Raw genomic sequence first — 19,539 nt, 5'->3', positions numbered from 1 at the left:
GGATGCTGCCAGACTTTGCCAAGGTCTGAGTTTTCTGTTAATCTATTTGGTCCTGTCCTCTCCTGGCTGGAAGCTGGTGCCCAGGACTTTGTCTGCTGGCTTATGGCATGGAAGGGGGTCTGATGCCAACCTAAGCCAAGGCTGGAGCAGGGACCATATGCAGCAATCCCTGAGGTCCTGAAACTGTAGGATGGAGATGGGCCTCTGTGTTTGCTAGCCAAAACCTGCTGGTCGTTTGTGCATGCTGGGAAACCTGTCTTGCAGGGGGTGGGAGTGGGTTTGGAATTTGGAAGGGATGCAGTGGATGATGCTTTCCAAGCTCCCCTGATGTGTCTGCAGATGAAGCTCAAGCTGCTAGTTCTGTTCATCTCTGGGATTTAGAGCACTGCCAACACCACTGCCAGCCTTAAACCAGCCCTTTGCACCCTTGGGGTGAATCCTGCGTGAAGGCATGGTGCAGCAGGACAAAGCGACACAAGAGGTTAACCTGTCCCTGCCTAAACACCACCTTGCCTTCTCTCCTGTGCTCGGCTGATTGAGCCAGGTCCCCCAGGAGAAAAGTCCTCTTGTGAGCAGAGGCAGGTCTCTGTGGTGCGTGAGCCCACTCGTGGCGGTCAGGTTGGGGTGTAGGGCAGAGCATGGAGGGGGGGATTTGCACCCAGCACCCTTTGTGGTGGCAAAGGGAATGCGCTGTGCAAGCGAGCCGCGAGGGCAGACCTCGGTGCAGCATGGGGTCAGCAGGCATCATCCTGGCTTCTCGCCCTGCTGCCTGAGAGGTACCAGAAACTCAAGGAACCTTTAAAAAACGTGTGTGTGAGGGGAAGGTATCGCTGATTTATCAGCCAAGACGAGTGGTAACTACGCTCCTCATCTGTCCAGCAGCAAGTCCCCAACTCCCCCCTTTCCCCTAGCTGGAAGCAGAGATGGGGAGAGTGCAGCTCAGGATTACTGGGTTGAAATCAGACTTTTCTTATCTGCAGCTGTCGCCTCCCAGGTACCTGGAGATGCTGCTAGCATTCCCTGCACCGCTCCATCTCCCACTCCACCAGGGCAGCCACACATCGTGGGGAGGAGTGCCTTATTAGCACAGCTCTTTGTGAGATGCCCTTGAGTGATTTTTTTTTTTCCAGGTGTAAATGCCAGGGGAGGCTGTACCAGTGCTTCACATTCTTTCATCTCAGCAGGGTTTTGCCCTTTCTCCCAGCGTGGCTCTGACAGCAGGCTCAGTGCTGCTGCCTGTGGAATACAAACAAACTTCCCCATTACAAAGCATGACAGGAATTCATTCCAGGCTGGAGCTTTTTTTCATTTTTTTCCTCTGCTTTTCTTTTTTCCTCTTGCTGGATGCTCCAGGGGTCTCTGGAGAAGTTTTGACACTGGGAAGTCAGTTGCTTAACCCCCTCTCTCCCAGGAGCAGGCAGCTCACAGCAGACCCGACAGCTCTTGCAGATGGGGAGGACTGCAAAGCAGCTTGAAGCTGCGATGTAATTCTCATCCCCTGACCAAGTCTACATCCCTACATCTCATAGTACCAGCCATTAGGGCAGTTGGAGGGTCTGTTCCCCGCTTGCTGAGCACACAGCGCCTGCCATTAGTGCTAATGGGAGTTAGGCACGCGCACGGAGAGGCAGGGATGCCCCTGAGCTACAAATCTACTTGGCAATTTTATTATGTAAATAAATGGTGCTTGCACATACACCTGCTGCTGCTGCTGCTCGTGGTGATGTTCATGGCAAGATACGTAAACAAACAGCGATTCCGTTCTAATAGATTTATTTCCTTTCTCGTGAGCCATTAAATTACCTCCAGATTTCACACAGGTAGAAATCTGTAACAGTGTCGAAATTTTGCTCTGCCTCAGTGGACAGTGGCCCACAAAGCATGACAGCCACCTATTACTCTCAGATATTGTTTTGTGGGGAGGCATGGGCACAACCGATACCATCCTCGCTGTATCGCTGTCTTTGGCTGTCCATGCTCCCTCCAGGGCACCCACCGCTGCCGGGCAGTTTGAGTGAAGGCAGCAGCAACCCTCCCTGTGTGTGGCTGTGCAGCCCACGTCAGGAGAGCAAGAGGCATCATCCAGACCCCTCAGGGCAGCTCCTGCGTCTGACCAGAGGCTGAAGAGCTCTTCCTTTCCAGAGGGTTGAAGCTAAGCTTGCTGTGGACCTTGAGGGGGCTGTGGGCTGGGGTTTGCTAGGAAACCCATCACTGCCCTGCAAAGCATCATCAGCAGGGCTCGCCAGGCTCTCGGACCCGCGAGGGGAGCAGCCGGCTCCTCTCCGGGCTGACCTGCCCGCTCGCAACTGCAGGAACGTATCTCTGGGCTGTAGCTGCTGAGCCACTCTCCTTTCTGCGACTCCCTGGCTCCGCTGGAGGGTTTTGGCAGCAAGACGGGTAGCAGATAGGTAGGGCTGCTGCCAGCGAGAGCGTTGAGGTGCTGCACCGGGGCTGGCAGTGCCAGGGTAGCTGCAGGTTCAAGAAGCACAGTGCCGGCACTTCTCCCAGTGGAGAGCTGGTGCCGGGGCTGGGTCGCTGGGAAGGGCTTTTGCACTGCACCCAGGCAGCACCCGAGCAAGCAGGAGCCCTGGAAGTTGCTGGGAGGGGAGATGGTTTCCTCATGAATAATTGGTGCATTATTAATATGCATGTGTTTTTTGAAGAAGTTTCAAACTCTCCCCCTCAGGAGCCTTTGATGCTTTATTAATGATTGCAGCGCACACCAAACCCTCGGTACACCGCAACAGGAGCGGTGCCTTGCAGCAGCCCCCTGCCCCTGCAGAAGCAGCCCGTTTATTTTTCGTCATTGTCTTTCGTGAGCCCAGGGAATGCATTTTGCTGGTCCAAGTGATCAGGTGAAGGTAGATGGACTTGAGTACCCTCAGGGAGCTGCTCCACTGCTGTGACAGGCGCCAGCAGCAGCAGCAAATTGGTCTTTGGGTGTTGGGCCGGTCTCACCATCGTGGTCTGTGCAGGAGGGAAAAGGTGTGCAGAAGTAGAAGTTCAAGTTCAAGATTTCAACTTTATGCCCTGGATCAGGATTAGCAGGAGCTTTCTCAGATCCCCTTGTAACTCAAAAGAGGATCCAAGAACCTGCAGAAAGGATGAGGTCCGGGGGTGGCTTTGGTTAATTTTGATGCCGGGAGGATGTCAGAGGAGCCCAAGGTTTTCCTGCTGCGTTTTCCTGCTAAAGCGGTTGGGGATGCAAGACAGCAGTGGGGGAGCAGAGGAGGAGCAGAGCAAGGCTGGGGAAGCAGCCTGGTTTCAGAGAACCTGTGTGCTGGAGTGCTGGGGTGCATGGGAGTGAGTGGGGAGAGGTGACGAGCCTTCAGCCCCCCAGCCAGGTGACCCACGTGAGCCGGGACACGTGCTGCTGCACAACTGGCCTCTGCGAAGGAGCCAAAATCCACAATTTCAGAAGTGCTAATTACTGTTAATTAGCTACAATTTGTGCCCGTAACCTCTGTTCTTAGCCAAGATGGCTGACAGCAGTGACAAACATTACTCATTTCCATGCCATAAATCAAGCTAAAGTTGCTTCTGTTATTTAGCCTATCATTTAGCATTTCATTAAATAGATATGTACACATACATCATCGTTGCCAAGGCTGTGTCAATCCCCTCCAGGAGCAAGGCTGCCTCTAATCAATCCCAGCAGTGCAGCGTGCCGCGGAGAGGCTCCGGATTACCACTGCGCAGGTTAGCATCTTGCTGAGCATCCAGCCGGCGTCGGTAACTCAGCACACCCAACACCCAACCGGAGTTACTAGCAGCAGTGGCGCTGTTGCTCCTAAAGGGAGACGTGGCTTGGCGAGACGAGGTCTCTCTTGGATGGATGAGGTTGGATTCCTGAGCTGGGGGCTGACCTGCAGCTGTCTGCAAGGTCCCTGCCAGAGGAAGCATGCTTTTGCCGGGCTGGTGCTGGGCTTTCCGTCAGCTCCAGCGTGGAAAGGGGCTGCGGGTACTAAGCTTGGGCTCAGAGCTGCTCTGTGTCATCCTCGCTGAATCACTTCATCTTCGCATCTCTGATGGAGGGGAGATAACAACAGTTTGTGGGAGCATTGCTGCCGCGTGCAATAGCAGCACGGTTTGTAAGGGTGAAGCGTGGGTGGCAGTGCCCCACGTGTTAGGATGTGGTGGCAGTAGAGGTCAAGTAGCAGCGCTGGGGTTGCACTGTGCATTGGAAAAGTCCCTTCCATGTGCTGCTGGCCACTGCTGAGCTGGAGAGCTTGTTTGCTTTCACGGTAGGCAGAAGTAAAGGAGAAGGTGTGGCATTAAATGAGCCTGGAGCTACAAAATGCAACAAAATCCTGGCACTACAGTAAATATTTCTGGGCCCAGCAGCTCTCATAGCGCTGAGGAACCCATGCACCAACACAGAACAGCAGCTGCTGCTCTTTGTGCGGCCACAGCAGCGCTGGGCTCTCCTCTCTATGTCGCTGAGCATGGGGGTGCTGAGCAGGGCAGAGGTGGGAGCTTTCTGCCTGAGCTCTGCCGATACATCCCTGCAGTCCAGCCTGGGTGTAGGAGCTCCCCTTCCTGGCACAGGACCTGCATCTGGATCTGGGCTTCTTGGGGTTCAGCCTGCAGCCTGCTTTGGCATGGCATCTTCTTACCATGGTGGCTGTCCCATGCCACACTCGGGGGACTCTGCCTCTTGCTGCTCCAGGGCTTTCTGGTTGGGCTGCCCCGTCCAAGGGGCTAATGGGAGCAGCTCCGATTTGCCCATGCAGCACCATGTGTTCAATGCCCTCGCTCTCCCAGTGCTCCATAAATAAATTCCCCTAGTCCATCCTAGCACACTGTATCAATCTTGTTTAATAGACTGGAAAGCTTATTGCATGGCGGCAGGTCGCAAGGAGTGTCGAGGTGATGGATTGCACCTTCCCGGAGTCGAGCGTTGTTGATATATAATGAAATATTTATGATTTATTCCAGCTAATAAACTGGAGTGAAGTGTGTGATGTATGTGAGCAGATGGGGGATCTATTGATGCAGTTTTCATTGTATGGGGGGAGGGAAAGGTTTATGTCCAGAACGGAGACGGATCGCACAGCCTCCTGTCCCTCTGCCCATCAAGGTGGGCACTTGGCCACAGAGAGGACTAATTCCCACAGACGGCCTTTAGCACTTGCCTTCTAACTGTTTGTCCACCCTGCATCTTACGTGGCTTTTCTCAAGCACAGGAGCCTCTGGCAGTGGGAAGAAACTCTGAGCATCGGGCCTGGGGCTGGGACCTGCGCCAGGAGCTTGTGCTCAGAGGGGTGGGAAGACGGGCAGAGTGGCTGCAGGAGTGATGCTGTCATGCCATGCTCTGCAGCTTCCCGGTCCCACTGTGCCTGCATTACCTACAAATAAATAATTTCCTTCAATTTAGGAGACCAGTGAGACACGGAACTGGCCTGGAAAGAGCACGGAAACTTGAAACTCATGGAAAGACATGAGGCGTCATGGGCACGTGGAGCTTGATGCTCCAGGGGGCTCCCAAAGCCAAAAACTTGGTGTTCAGACTGGGAAGGAGTATTCCCGCGGTCTGCTGCTGGGCTGCGTGTAACAGCCCACAGTTCACCTGGTCTGCAGCCGTGGGAAGCTGGGCTCCAAGGCAGGAGGACCTGCCTGCCAGCTGTGCGCCACAGCTGCCTTGGAGTGGGCAGGGCGGCCACCAGGAGCCTCGGCTGGGCCGAGCTCCTGTGCTGCGGCTGTGCTCCTGTGCTGCGGCTGTGCGTGCTGCTGAAACCTGGCCCGGGGGCGAGACTCACTCCAGCAGAGCCCTGCTCGGGCAGAGGGGGTTTGGGCCCCCAGGGTTTTGCTCTGCTCTCCAGACTGGTAAGAGCATCAGGATCGGGGCTCAGGCTCCTCACTGCCTGCCCACACTGTTGGACCGATCCTACCTGGAAAACATCATCTTAATCCCCAATGTGTGTCTCTTTGCCGGAGGGTGAGCTCTGCCTCAGCCTGGGGCAGGCCAGGAGCATCAACAACCATTCTAGGGAAGTGGGAGACAGGTAAGAGTTAATCCCAGGGTAGAGCGGAGGCACACAGCCTCCTGCCCGATGCAGTTCCAGCAGCAATTGAGGCCCCTTTGCATCCCTCCCCTGTCCTGCCAGCTGTTCCTGTTTCTGCCTAATTAGCCTCTGGATCAGCGTGCTTGGAGATCCTCAGCTGAAAGGCACCAGAGAAGGGCAAAGACTGTTTTTTCTGACTGCTTCCCTGCAAGATTCCCAGGGGTCTGCCAGCTGGGAGCCTGCCAGTCCCCCCAACATGCTCGTTTGGTGAGAGCAGCAATTCTCCAGGTACTGGCAGTGCAGAGGAATGCGGGAGGGTGAGCATCCAGCTCTTCTCTGGAAATGAGGGATCATCATGCCAAGAGAACAGGTGACAGCAGGGGATTCCTCCTGGAGGTTGGTTTGGGTTTGTTTTTTTTTTTTTTGGGGGGGGGGACAGGGGGACGGGGGGCAGGAGGCTTACAGGCTCCCAAAAGAGCAGGTGTTGAGCGCAGCAGGAGCAGAGTGTCAGCAGTGTCACAGCAGGGACTGTGACCGATCAGAATGCTTTCCTGGGGACCATCCTGCTTCTCAACAAAATAGATTCCCTTTCAAAGGGATGTTTTGCTGTTTCTCGGTATATTCTGTTGTGCAGTGACACCTGGTCTGCAAAAGCACTGTGTAGTGGTGAGCAGGGATGTTCGCAGGCCCTTCAGCTGTGAGGTGCCCTGGGGAGACAGTCATGAGCATCCCAGCTCTCCTGTCCTTCAGGGGCCACGTCCTCAAGCTGGACCAGTTTTGACAACGAAGCAGGGCTGAGGTTTTCGTTGACACCACAGCTGTGCACAGTGTGTCTTATAAAGCCTCCCGCATGCTTCCAGCAAAGGGTTTGTGCGCTGTCTGCTGCTATCTTCGTCTTTCGCTAGTGCCCCTGTGAAGGCTGGACCTGGTGTGAGCCCAGGCTGCCAGTGCCGGAGCAGAGCCCGGGAAGGGCTGCTCTTGAGGCTGGACCCAAGTCCAGGGCACTGGCCTCCATTCCCTGCTGCTTTTCCCCGCTGCTGAAGTGCACAAATGCTGCCATGCCGAGCATTACCGGTGCTGGATCTACCCAGTTTCAATCCTGCCCAGCAACACAGCCCGGGAGGTCCTGAGCGAGTCATTCGTATTGCAGCTGCAAACAGCAAAATCCGCTCGGTCTGGCACTCCCGGGCCAGGCTCTGTTTGTGGCATTGGTAACTGCGTGGCTTTGGTTTGCAAACCTTGCAGGACACGTGCTCGGGTGCCTGTGCTGTCCTGCGTCCCATCTGCTGGGGCACCAGGGCGAGCCCCTGAGGAAATGCCTGGTGCTTCTCTTTTGCTTTAAACACAAAGGAATAGGTGTATAAGTAATGCGGGGATGGCAAAAAAAACTCCCAGAAGGCAGGAAAGGCCATGTGACAATTTGCAAGTCAGTGTGGTGATGTGTTGCTCTCGTGTCATCTCAGTGTTGCAGTTTTCGGCTCGCAGAGCCGCAGCTGAAGCTGGCATGTCGCAGCGCAGCCGATGCTGTCGTTGCCACAAAGCTGGTGACACATGTTGCCAAACAATCTTTTGTCTCGATGTCCTTCCAGGCGTCAGAGTGACACCTGTCCCTCGTGAGCAGGGATGTATTGGCAGCGGCTGTGTCTAGGGTGGGCTCTTCCAGAGGTGCAGCTCCCGGGTGCCACCCTGTCCTCAGCACCGTGGGCAGGGCTGAGGTCTTTGCTAATGAAGCCCAGTGGGCCAGACCTGTTACGAGGGCAGCACTATCACCGTTCATTGTGGTTTTCCAGCAGGTCCTAAGACATTCCCAGCTCTGCACCAAGACTGGGCTGAAGTCACCATTCCTCATGGTTAACCTGGAAAGTCTCATTTTTTTCCTGTGCGCTTCTCCACTTTCAGAGCTTCTCCAAGCTGCTCAGCATTTCCTTTCTCCAGCCAAAGTGTTCTCTTGGTCAATAGTTGTTTGCTCATGACACCTTTGATGTAGAAACGTTGCTGCGTTTGCCAGGAACAAGCTGACCCTTGGGTAAGGGTGCTGGCATATCCAGGGAGGGTTTGCTCCAGTAGCTCGGCTCTTGGAAGCAAAGAGGCTCTTGTTCAGCACGTCTTGTGAAAGTGGCTCAGGATCCCCATTAGTCACCGGGACATCTCTCCGCCCTGTGAAGGAGGTGCACAAACTGAAGGCTGTAGTGGCAGAATCACAAGAGCCCTTTCGTCTTTGCAACAAGTATTTTGCAACTTGAAGAACTTCATTGCGGAGATGTCCGGGGTTTCAGTTGGGAAATAGGGTCTCCATGGCAGCGTGGCTGCTGCTTGGCGTTCGTTTGGGCAAGGCATGCATCTGTGTGCACCTGCTCCGCTCCCAGATAACAAGCGATAGGATGAAGAAGCAGCCTCAGGTTGTGCCAAGGCAGGTTTAGATTGGCTATTAAGAAAAATTTCTTCCCTGAAAGGGTGGTCAAGCGCTAGAACAGGCTGCCCAGGTATGGGGTGGAGTCACCATCCCTGGAAGTGTTTCAAAAACACGTGGGTGCGGTGCTTAGGGACATGGTTTAGTGGTGGGCTGGGCAGTGCTGCATTAACAGTTGGACTTGGTGATCTCAAAGGTCTTTTCCAACCTAAATGATGCTATGATTCTATGATTCCACAGTACAGCGGCCAGTGCCAAGTCACTATCTATAGACAGCCCTTCCCTATAAATAGATCTCACCCAAAAGCCTCATTTTTAAAACAAAGGTAGCCTGGAAAAAGTCTTTTATGGCTTTCACTCAGTGCCTGGTGGTTCATGCCAGCCTCTGGTCTCTGCAGGCTGAGCCATGGGTCAGCGTGCAGTGGTGCTTACTTGCTGAGTCTGCAGGCTGATGGAGATGTCCATGGCTTGCTTTAAGGTGCTGAATGGGCAGCCCCTGGCAGCTTGATGGCCTGGCCACATCCTCCCCTCGCTGTTCGGGGCCATGCCGCTCAGGCCAGTCTGCTGCCTAGTACATATATATATATATACGTATACAACAGGCCAGGCTGGACAGGGCTTTGAGCAGCCTGGTCTAGTGGCAGGTGTCCCTGCCCGTGACAGAGGGGTTGGATGACCTTTAAGGTCCCTTCTAACCCAAACCGTTCTATGATTCTATGATTTTATATAAATATACATATATATATACACATATATATACATATATAAAAAATAAAATTGCCTGAAACTCCAGCAAAGTGCAGCCCACCCCCAGCTCGCCCAGCGCAGGAGCCTGTTCAGTATGCAGCTCAGCAGAGCCTTTAACATTTCGCAGAACAGATGCCCACTGAGCATCTTGAAACAAATCCAAAGGTAGCGGTGATGGCTGCTGTCAGGGAAACAATAATCCCATGGCCTCGGCAGCATCAGCTGCGCCGCAGCACCGACGCTGAGCCACGTGCAATGGAGGCTTCTGCCGCTGGCTGCTTTGTCTGATGAAAGGAGCCCGGCTGGAGGTGGCCCCGGCAAGCAGAGGTGGAGATGTGGTGTCAGAGACCATAATCTTCTCGTCGGCCAAAATCCCCGTCCCCGCGCAGCTGGCTGTGAGGAAGGAAATACTGATTCTGGCTTGGTGCTGCGGGAAGTGTTGGAGCACAGGCATGGCTGTGTTGTTGTGTGCTGCCGGGGCGATTCCTGTGCCGGAGGGAGCAGGAAGGGGTTTGGGAGCGAGGGTGGAGAGGTGGTGGGGTGCGATTGGGGTTCACCTTTCCCAAAGTGAGGTGGTCTCACTCTGCAAGCTCACATCGGTCCTCCTGACAGCAGAGTAGGGGCGCAGCTCCGGAGCAGCACGGGCAGGAGGCTGGTGTAGCAGGAGGAGGCGGTGTATCTTTGGGCTGGCTGGGGTATCTTTGGGGTGGCTGGGGTATCTTTGGGCTGGCTGGGGTATCTTTGAGCTGGCTGGGGTATCTTTGGGCTGGCTGGGGTATCTTTGAGCTGGATGGGGTATCTTTGTGGTGGCTGGGGTATCTTTGAGCTGGCTGGGGTATCTTTGGGCGGCTGGCTGGGGTATCTTTGGGCTGGCTGGGGTATCTTTGGGCTGGCTGGGGTATCTTCCAGCTGGCTGGGCTCCTCTCCAGCCGCACGGCTCTGGCCTCTGGCCAGGCTGGGCACATGGGAGCCCTGGCGTGAGGCATGAGAGGAGAGATGGGCGGGTGATAGATAGCAAGGACAGTTGTTCCCATCTCACACAAGAGGAGATGGTGGTTCAGGAGCAGCATCACGCAGGTATTGAACCCACAGTTTGATGAACCACTCCACAGCATCCTTCCTGTCCCTGTGCTGTGGCACTGAGCGCTCCCTGGGAGCCATGGCCATGGCCAACAGGAAAGGAGTGTCAGCAGAAGTGTGGTTTGGAAGGTGGTGCCATCTCATGGGGGAGAGCTCCGTTCACCACTTGGAAATGCCCCCCCAGCACCTCCGTTGCCCCTGCCTGCTGGGGAGCAGGTACCCGCACTGGCAAAGCGCTCAGAGCTGCTGGGCGAGGGGCACTGTGGTCTGCAGCCTGCTGGCGGGGCAGCCTGTGTAACGGAGCAGAAAAAGCTGGGACAGCCAGGGGATGGAGCGCAGCGCCAGCAGCAGGGCTGGGTGCAGGGGCTGGGTGGGCTCATGCACAAGGACACACGTTGGGAGTCCAGGGGAGATGGGTGCAGCCCTTGCCACGAGCCCTCGGTGCAGTGCCGGGTTTGGAAATGATGCTCTTAGCACTGTTTAATGGCAGCATGTGGGGGAGAGTCATTAAGCAAACGACAGCATCCTTTTAACTAGTCTCACTGGCCCAGGAAATCCCCGCTGGCCTGGGAGGCAGCGAGCGCTTTGCTGCGCTGGATGTGCCGGCGCACACGCTGTCTTGATGTGCTCGGCTGGTAGCAGATGGCGCGGGGCAGAGGGTAATGTGGCTGTCCTCGGCGGACGGCAGTCCCCCGGAGCGTGCTCTGTCCTGTCAGCCCGGGAAGTGACAGCAAGACCCTGACGCTCGGCTTACAGGAGAGAGGAGACAGAAAGAAAGAGACAGGGGGAAATTACAGAGCTGGTCCCAGAAGCTCACAATAGTCACAATAATAATGCTAACCACCCGCCGTGCCACGCTGCTGACGGGGCTGGAGGGATCCGTGTGAGCAGCAGCGACGGTGTGGGGGGCACAGGGATGGAAAGTGAGTGGCGAGGAGGGGGTTTCCCCTCCTTCTTCATGCCCAGTCCTGTCTGTCTTCTTCCTCCTGTCCCTGGCTGCGTGGGGAACATCTGGGAGGGCAGCAGCTTGGGGAGCATCTCCTTCAAAAAGCCCGTTTTGGAGCTGACAGTGCCACTTTGAGTGCGAGGCAGGTGTGAGCAGACCCTGCCCGTGCTCCTGCCAGAGCCGGGAAGGCAGGGGACAGCCACGCAGGGATGCAGGCAGTGGCCGTGCAGGGATGTTCACACGGGCGAGCCCTCAGCCCGGTGCAGCGCCCAGCCTAACAACCCCGCTCCAGTGCAGCGCCTGCAGCGCCTCGGCACAGCTTGCAGGGCTGGGGCGGGTGCTCCACATGGCACTGTGCACTCAAGCTGCTGCCAGCTCAGGTGTCTTGTTATGGTAGGGATGCGCCCTGAAATCCCTCTGCCACCAGTAAAGCACAGAGACTTCCCTCCCCGGCAGTGGGATCTGAGGCCGGGCAATGCTGGGGCTTGTGTGTCCCACTCTGCCTGAGCCCCTGTGCACGGGGGGGTGGGAGCGGGGCAGAGACGGGACCCTGGTGACAGGCTCTGCCCTGGCGGTTTGCTTTGCAAACAGGCTCTGGAGAAATCAGCCGTGGCTGCCACGTCCCCAGCAGACTCAAGAGCACGGCACGCCAGGTGTGAATTCAGTCCTTGCTCATTGTAAGCAGAGATGAGAGGAATGAGTTGTCTGGACAGGCACAGAGCCTTTCAGCTTTCACATCAGGAGACCTTGGTGCAGAGAAATCTCCTGCCCCCACCCAGATCTGCCTCATGGTCCCAACTGTCCCTTGGACCTGTCCCTGGGACTGTTCTCTCATTGCAGAGCAGAGGAAAATGCAAATGTGGCAGCTTTCATGTGCTTAAGTCCTGAAGAGCAACATGAGATCTGTGTGTCATTGAACCAGGTCTGAATTCCCTCTCCTCTCCCTGTCTTCTCTGCATGAATAAGCAGCTCCTGATCTCCCTGCCGAAAGCTCATGGCTCTCCGGTCCCCAGCGCCACGTTTTAATTAATGTTCACTCTCTGGTCCTGTGTCAGTCACACATGCTACAGTGATACTGAGCGCAGGAGGTAGTTTATCACAGCGGTCGTGAATTCCTTCCAACCCCGAGCAGCCAAACACCCAGAGAGCCCGAGTTTAAAACTCTCCCACAACTTTTAAAATATTCCAGACAGCCTTCAACATCCACAGGAGTGCCAGGAGGCAGGCAGGCAAGTACAGGAACAATTAATCATTCCCTGGCTGAATTGAGCAAGATGAGCTGCTCAGGACTGCGGCATGTGCCAGCTGAGCAGGGACACAGCTCTTTTGGGGAGCAGCCCAAATTCAGAACTGATTCCGATGTTTCGTTGCTCTGACACCGTAAATCTCTGGGCGCTCGCTGCCTTTGCACACACCACGTGCAAACTCCGCGGCGTGCCAGATGTGAGCTGGAAAGGGGCTGTTTGTTAAGCTGCGTAGCCGACAGACGCGTCCTGCGGTACCTGGGCTGTGAAGCGTGCTGGGAGGGCTGCAAAGCAGCGCTGAGGGGGCCCAAAGGAGCACCAAGAAGGAGGGGAGTGCGGTGGAGCTCAGCGATGTGCATGGTGGGGTGTGCCTACCTCTGCTGGCGTGACACTGTGAGTCCCTGGGAGGAGAGGGGACCTCATCTCTGAAGGAGAGGATGGGGGTCCACATGGTCCTTGGCAGCAGGGAGGCTTTTCCTTGGGCCACCCAGGGAAGTTCCCAGGTCTCAGACGGGTGCCAGAGCCCTCGGAGCCCTCTTGGTGTGCTCCTTACACAGCTTTCCCCCTCACCAGAGGTTTAGCAGGTCCTCCTGGCCCTGCGGGCTCCCGGCCACAGGGATGCTGGGGTCCACGACCCCCGGCCGTCCTCATTCCCCATATTCTGCACGTGTGGCTGGACCGGGGGCAAGGCAAGCACGGGGGGAGCTCCTGCAGACCCAGCAGTGCCGGCTCACCCTGCTTTGTTGGAAGCTGCTTTTTCCCCGCTGCCAATCTCCGTGTCATCTCCGCGTTTGAGCTTTCCAGCCAGCAGTGAAATGAGGTCTGCGAGTGAAGCCGCAGCGGGGAGCGGGCCGGGTGTGTGGACACAATGGCAGCGCGTATCATTAAGGAGAGGATGGAGACTGACACGCAGGGGAGAGCTAAGGGCCCCCCTGGTGCTGCCATCAAGGCTCTGAAATGGAAATGCGAGGTCCCCAGCCCCCCCTTGCCCACCGGTTGGCAAAGGCTCTATTAGCAGGATGTGAGTAATCATCTTAAGTAGCTATCAAAGTGCACCAGCTTGTTAAGCATTTAGCCAGGTTGTGCTGACATGACCTCTCTCCTCAATCTTCCCAGCCTCAGCACGAGCAGCTAATTACTGGATCACACCTGCCACACGCCTTCTTCCCCCGCAGATAGGACAGGTCAGATCCAACGTGTTGCTTAGGTCGGTCTCCTCTTCCCAACATCACCCCCCACCTTTTATTATTAGCGGTAGCCATGCAGGGGTGGGGGAAAGGCCCCTTCACAAGCAGCTGGCGGTCCCCAGCGCGAGGGCGGCTCCAGGGGGTGGCAGGGGCTGGTGGCTGCGATCAGGGCACTCACGGCACCGGAGCTGCCAGGAAAGACCCACCACGGCTCTTGCAGGCTGCTGGCTGCGGGTGTCTCATCACTGGCACAGGCAAGCGGGTGGGAGGAAGAGGAGGCTGGGGACTGTGTGATGGGGACCTCAGCAGCATTGATGATGGCAGAGGATGGCAGAGGTCTGGGAAGTGTCACATCCTACGGGGAAGGGACAACCAAGATCTTTGTGATGTGCTGATTGCCAGGAAGACGAGGAAGGGGCTGAGCTGGAGACTGCTTGTCTTGTGGCCCGTGTTGAGAGTGTGCTGGGGAACATCTCCACCCGTAGCGATGGCTCCCATTTTCATTGTTTCCATATTAAAGGACTTCTGGGTACATAGCCTTATTCTTCCCTTTCCTTCCACAGAAAAGCAAGGGCTCTTTCCCCTCGGTGTGACCCCAGGAGCAGGCTGTCCTGTGGGGAAAGCTGACACCCCATCCCTGGCGGTCTCTGCAGAGATGTTCGTGATATTTGCACTAAGTGCAGCTGTCCCCACAGGCCAGTACAGGGAGCTGGGCTCAGCGCCTGCCCAGGGCATCACCAGTGTCACATCCACGGGTCACGAAAGGCAGAGGAGAAGCAAGGGGATGGCTTCTGATTGAGCTAGTTTTGCTTTTCAGGAGACACAGCAGCGTACAAAGACGGCGTTTACTGGATCAAGGGCCGCACCTCGGTAGACATCATCAAAAACGGGGGCTTCAAAATCAGTGCTCTGGAGGTGGAGCGTCATCTGCTCGCGCACCCACACATAACAGGTATGCTGCTGGTCCTGGTCCCCGTGCCGGGCTGTGCCAAGAAGGGACGGCACATGGGAGCCTGGCTCTGGGCTCAGACCTGGCTCGGGGTGCAGACGCGGGGCTGCCCGGGGGCTCATGCCTGGAGGCTTTTTCCCAGCCTTCCCCGTAGCGCGGCTGGGTCTGAGCAAAGAGCAGGCTGCATTTAAAGCCTGCTGTTACTTGTCTCCCAGGGCTGAAGTCATGAAGCCTGTGGCCGGGTGCTGAGTCAGCAGCAGCTCTCATCTCTCATTTCCAAAATCTCATCTGATTTTGGAAGTGGGACCGTAATTAATTCTCTCCTGCCCTTGTGCATGACCCTGTGTGAAGGGACAGAAGTGGTGTCCCCGGCTCTACACCGCTCTCTACATCATATTGCTCCCTGTTGACTCTAAATTGTTCAAACACCATGGGGCTTCCTGCCTTTTCCCTGGAGAGAAGCACTGTTCTTGGAAATTGTGTCAGCACAGAAGTCCCCGGTGTTTTCCTGTACTAATATCCCATGGCGTCTTCCTCCACACACGGCTCTTCCCTGCACACCACTGCCGCAGGCACCTGCCAGCAGTGCTGGACCCCTCTTCTACCCCACCCCTGACCCCAGAAATTGCTCTGCTTTCTCAGCCTGAGTCTTCTGCTCTCTCTGCAGATGTAGCTGTGATCGGGCCACCGGACATGGTCTGGGGTCAGCGGGTCAGTGCTGTTGTGCAGCTGCGCAAGGGTGAGATGCTCTCCGTGAAGGACCTGAAAGTCTGGGCTAGGTAAGGTGCCACGGGGCAGTGCATGGTGAGCAGCACGGCACGGGGAAAGCGGGCTCAAAGCCTGCAGCATCCTCATTAGGGACATGTCAGAGGAGGGGTGAAGAGGTGGCCGGCAATGACATAGTGCCTCAGGCTCTGAGGATGGAGAAAAGACCACAGCTCCAACCTGGAGGTCACCGAGCATGTGAGATAATGGAAATAAATGGGCCTCTCACCCCAAAAGTGCCTTTGATAAATGACCTGTGTGGTGCGGCCAAGTGGCTCTTGCCCCACAGCCCCGAGCCCAGCTGCCTGCAGAAAAGCACAGAGTGAGCACCAGGACAAGGGAAGCTTCATGTTATCTCAGCAACAAGAACGTTTGCTCAGCTTTTCCCGGTGCTGCTGCAATCGCTCCTTGCTTGCCTTCCTCTCCACTGGAAGCCAGTCCAGCCCAGCCCAGTGCCCAGTCAACCCCAGAGACCTCTCCCATGGGACTGGGAGAGGGAGGGAGACACCAGAGCTCACAGACCTTGCTTGGAGTCATCGCAATACTGATGAGCATGGCGCAAAGCAGCCACCTGCCATCCTGCAACATTTTGGCATGAAAACCCACACCTCCTTGTTTAAATCAGAGTGCGGCCAGTGCTGGGGTTTCAGGCATCAGCCATGGGAGCGTAAGCAGGCGGGAGCCAGGAAGCAGAATCACCGCGTTTATCGCTAATATTTCATTAGCAAAATATTTAATAGCAGATTCTTTCTTTTCCTGGTAACTCCCTCCTTCAGGCTGCGGATATTTTTGGCGAGGCTGGCGCTATTTTGTAAGCGGCAGGAGCACTTGTTTCATCAGGGTCTGTGCAGCAGCCAATTAAAGATTTCCCCTGGATTTGCAAAAATCACAGTTGGGGGACTGCGATTTAGCAAATGCAAGGAAGATGCTAGCTGGCCGGCTGCTGCTCTGATTAAACAGTTACGTAGTGGGGGAAGAGAAGCAAACAAAGAAATGAAATGCACATGGGTGGCTGCTGGGGCAGAGGGGCCAAGACCCTGCCAGGGTGTCCCTTGGCACCTCTGCACTGCGCACGCACATTAACCCTCTGGCTGCTGGTCATAGAATGACAGAATGGTTTGGGTCGGAAGGGACCTTAAAGCCCCCCCAGTTCCACCCCCCCACCACGGGCAGGGACACCTGCCATAGCCCAGGTTGCCCCCAGCCCCGTCCAGCCTGGCCTGGGACCCTGCCAGGGATGGGGCACCCACAGCTGCTCCGGGCAGCCTGGGCCAGCACCTCGCTGCCCTCACGGGGAAGAATTTCTGCCTCATCTCTAATCTAAATCCACCCTCTTCCAGCTCAAAGCCACCCCCCTTGTCCTGTCACCACAGGCCCTTGTACAAAGCCCCTCCCCAGGTTTCCTGACGGCCCCTGTAGGTGCTGGAAGCTGCTCTAAGGTCTCCCCGGAGCCTCCTCTTCCCCGGGCTGAACCAGCCCAGCTCTCCCAGCCCGTCTCCAGGGGAGCGGTGCTCCAGCCCTCGGATCATCTTCGTGGCCTCCCCTGGGCTCGCTCCAACAGCTCCATGTCCTGATGCTGGGGACCCCAGAGCTGAATGCAGCACTGCAGGGGGGGCCTCACCGGAATGGAGCAGAGGGAGAGAATCCCCCCCCTCAACCTCAACCCGCTCACCCCGCTACTTGGGGTGCAGCCCAGGGCACAGTTGGCTTTCTGGGCTGTGAGTGCACAGGGACACCAGACTCACCTGGGGCTCCTGCTCCGCCTAGGGCAGCCCACAGCCACCAGCAGCTTTTGCTTGATTTTACTGATGTTCTGGTGCAAGCCAAGATACCCCTTCTCAGCCAGGCTGAGCCTGTCCTGGTTGGTACGGGGTCTGGTGCTCCGGGGTTCTCCGTCCAGGGCCCTCCATGGCCTCAGCACAGAGCAGGAGCGATGGAGAGCTGGGAAGGGAGATCGTCACCATGCTGTGTGGTGACTGCTCATCCCTAAGCCTCCTGGCAGGGACGTTGGTGACCCCAGCAGATCCTTTTATCTGCCATCATGGCTGCACTTTATGGGTCACCCGAGTGTTGCTCTGGGGGTCCCTGATGCAGGGCAGGGGGCTACGCTCAGCCAGCCATGTGCTCCACTGCCTGCCCCCCTCCCAGGATGTTCCCCCTTGTCCTTGCACGTCTCTTCCCATCGCCATCCCCAGCTCAGTGGGCAGACACGGTGCTGTTCTGCCTGTGCAGAGCAGGAGTGAGAGCCCTTGAAACAAAAGCCCCCAGAAAGTCGGAGGGGCTGACTGCCCACCCAGGGTCCTCCGGGGCTGCTTCTCCCTGCCCAGCGCCGGCTCCAGGCACTGCTCCAGCTCCCTCCGCTTGCCTCTCCCTCTCGCCCTGTCTCTCCCCTTTATTTTTTATGTCACTTACATTCGTTTGGCCCTTTTTCTCGCGCTCCCTGGCAGGAGACACATGTCCCTCTTCAGAGTGATTCATTTTGCAGCTTTCGCCTCCAGTCGTGCTTCCCAGCGACAGGCGCCATCCCGAGTTAGAGGCATCCATATGGCAGGGGGTGCTGGTGGCGGGCGGGAGGAGGAGGGCCGGGCGATGGCTGAAGGGCTCAGCAGACTTGGCATCTCGCATTAGAGTCAGTGCCAGGACACTGCTGGAGCTGGGCACGGCCCCAGGTTGGTGACACACAGGCAGCAGAAGGCAGGAGAGCCCCCCCTCTGCACTCTGCAAATGGCAGGGGGATGGTGCTCAGCACTCAGACTCCCTCCCGCAGCGGGAAGACCCCCCGGTGGGCCGGATCGCATGGCCACGAGTCACTGGCAAGTCACCGGCACGCACTTAGCCAGGTGGGCAACCCGTGGAACACACCGGGGTGCAGCATCCATCGTGCCACCGCGCTGCTTTCCCATGCTGTCTCTATCATGGAGGACCAGCGAGTCTGCACTGGGGGCTCTGCCACCAGCTGACCTGCTGAAGGCTCTCCGTGCCTCCTCCCCAGGGGCAGCTGGGTGTTTTGGGGTGCGTTGCGCTCTGCGAGTGCTCTAGGTGCTGCACGGCAGGGCTGGCGGTGTCCTCTGCGGCAGGGCTGAGCGCGGCAGGCGAAGCTGGGTACCGGGTGCGGGGTCCCTCACCAGCTCAAAACACAGCAAGTGATGAGCCAGGTCCAGGGTGCAGCCGGGGAAGCACAGGCAGGAGGAGAACAGGGCCAGAGATGAGCTATGGAGGGGGGGGGGGGGGGGGGGGGGGGGGCAAAGTCCTGCCAGGAGACGGGGCAAGGACAGGGCTAGAGATGAGCTCTGCACCGCCAAGGGGTCCCCTCCCGGGACCAGCTGCTGGTGACACAGCTCCCTTTCTTACCTAAGTGTGGAACTTCACATTTGTCCTTTTTGAATATCTATGTTTTCCAAGACCACTTCTGAACCTGTCCTGGGAGCAAACACCGCACAGCACAGCTCAGCGGGGACTGGGAGCTCAGAGCTGAGCCTGAATGGGCTCCTGGGGGTGTGTGTGGGGGGGGGGGGGGGGGGGTCCCAGGTGGGGCCGCTTGGGGCTGATGGGGCCACAGGTGCTCCCAGGACAGCTCACCCGGCAGAGGGGCTGCTCTCTAACCCCCACCTGCAGCACAGCAATGCGTGACTGGTGTGAAGTCAGCCCTGCGGCTCTCTCAGGGTCTGTGTTGAGCCCTTAGGAAAGAGCCAGAGTATGGCCAGCATTTGCCCAAAGCCACTCACCTGTGGCCCCGCTGCCTGGAGAACTGGGGTGGCTCAGTTGCTGCAGGATGCAGGGTCCTGGAGCAAATCCCCAGGTCTGGCGGCATTTGGGGGGGCTCAGGATGAGCTGGAAGTGCTGGTCTTGGTCAGCCGTAACAGACTGCGCTTCTGCGTTGCAGGGAGACCATGGCACCGTACACCATCCCAACCGAGCTGATCGTGGTGGAGGAGATCCCACGCAATCAGATGGGAAAAGTCAACAAGAAGGAGCTTCTGCAGCGCTTTTACCCAGCCTAGTGCACGGCATCGGGCAGGACTGGGAGCCCGGGGCGCTTGGTCCTCCGCCGCATCCGTTCCCCCTCTACAGCAGCGCTGAGGAGGTGCCAGCAGTGATTAACAGTGGCAGGTCTGGGCTTGCTGCAGGCTGCTCCACAAATAAAGTCCAGTGAAAGTGGGATTCAACCCATGTGGTCTCTTTGGCTGAAGTGAGCCAGAGCTGCAG

At 57.0% G+C, this 19,539-nt stretch overlaps 1 protein-coding gene across 3 annotated transcripts in view; it reads left to right on the top strand.

Moving 5' to 3' along the window:
• Nucleotides 1-19,490, top strand: part of ACSF3 (acyl-CoA synthetase family member 3) — a 66,484-nt gene extending 46,994 nt beyond the window's left edge. For all 3 annotated transcript variants that reach the window (XM_040615309.1, XM_040615311.1, XM_040615310.1), the window contains exons 8-10: nt 14,437-14,571; nt 15,236-15,347; nt 19,217-19,490. In XM_040615309.1, coding sequence (XP_040471243.1) covers nt 14,437-14,571; nt 15,236-15,347; nt 19,217-19,334 — 365 coding nt within the window. In that variant the 3' untranslated portion in view covers nt 19,335-19,490. The remainder of the gene's footprint in view (nt 1-14,436; nt 14,572-15,235; nt 15,348-19,216) is intronic.
• The last annotated feature ends 49 nt before the right edge of the window (nt 19,491-19,539 follow it).

The sequence above is a fragment of the Falco naumanni genome, chromosome 15 (genome assembly GCF_017639655.2).
Source record: "Falco naumanni isolate bFalNau1 chromosome 15, bFalNau1.pat, whole genome shotgun sequence".
NCBI classification, from domain to species: domain Eukaryota; kingdom Metazoa; phylum Chordata; class Aves; order Falconiformes; family Falconidae; genus Falco; species Falco naumanni.
This window is presented reverse-complemented; position numbering and strand designations above follow the sequence as displayed.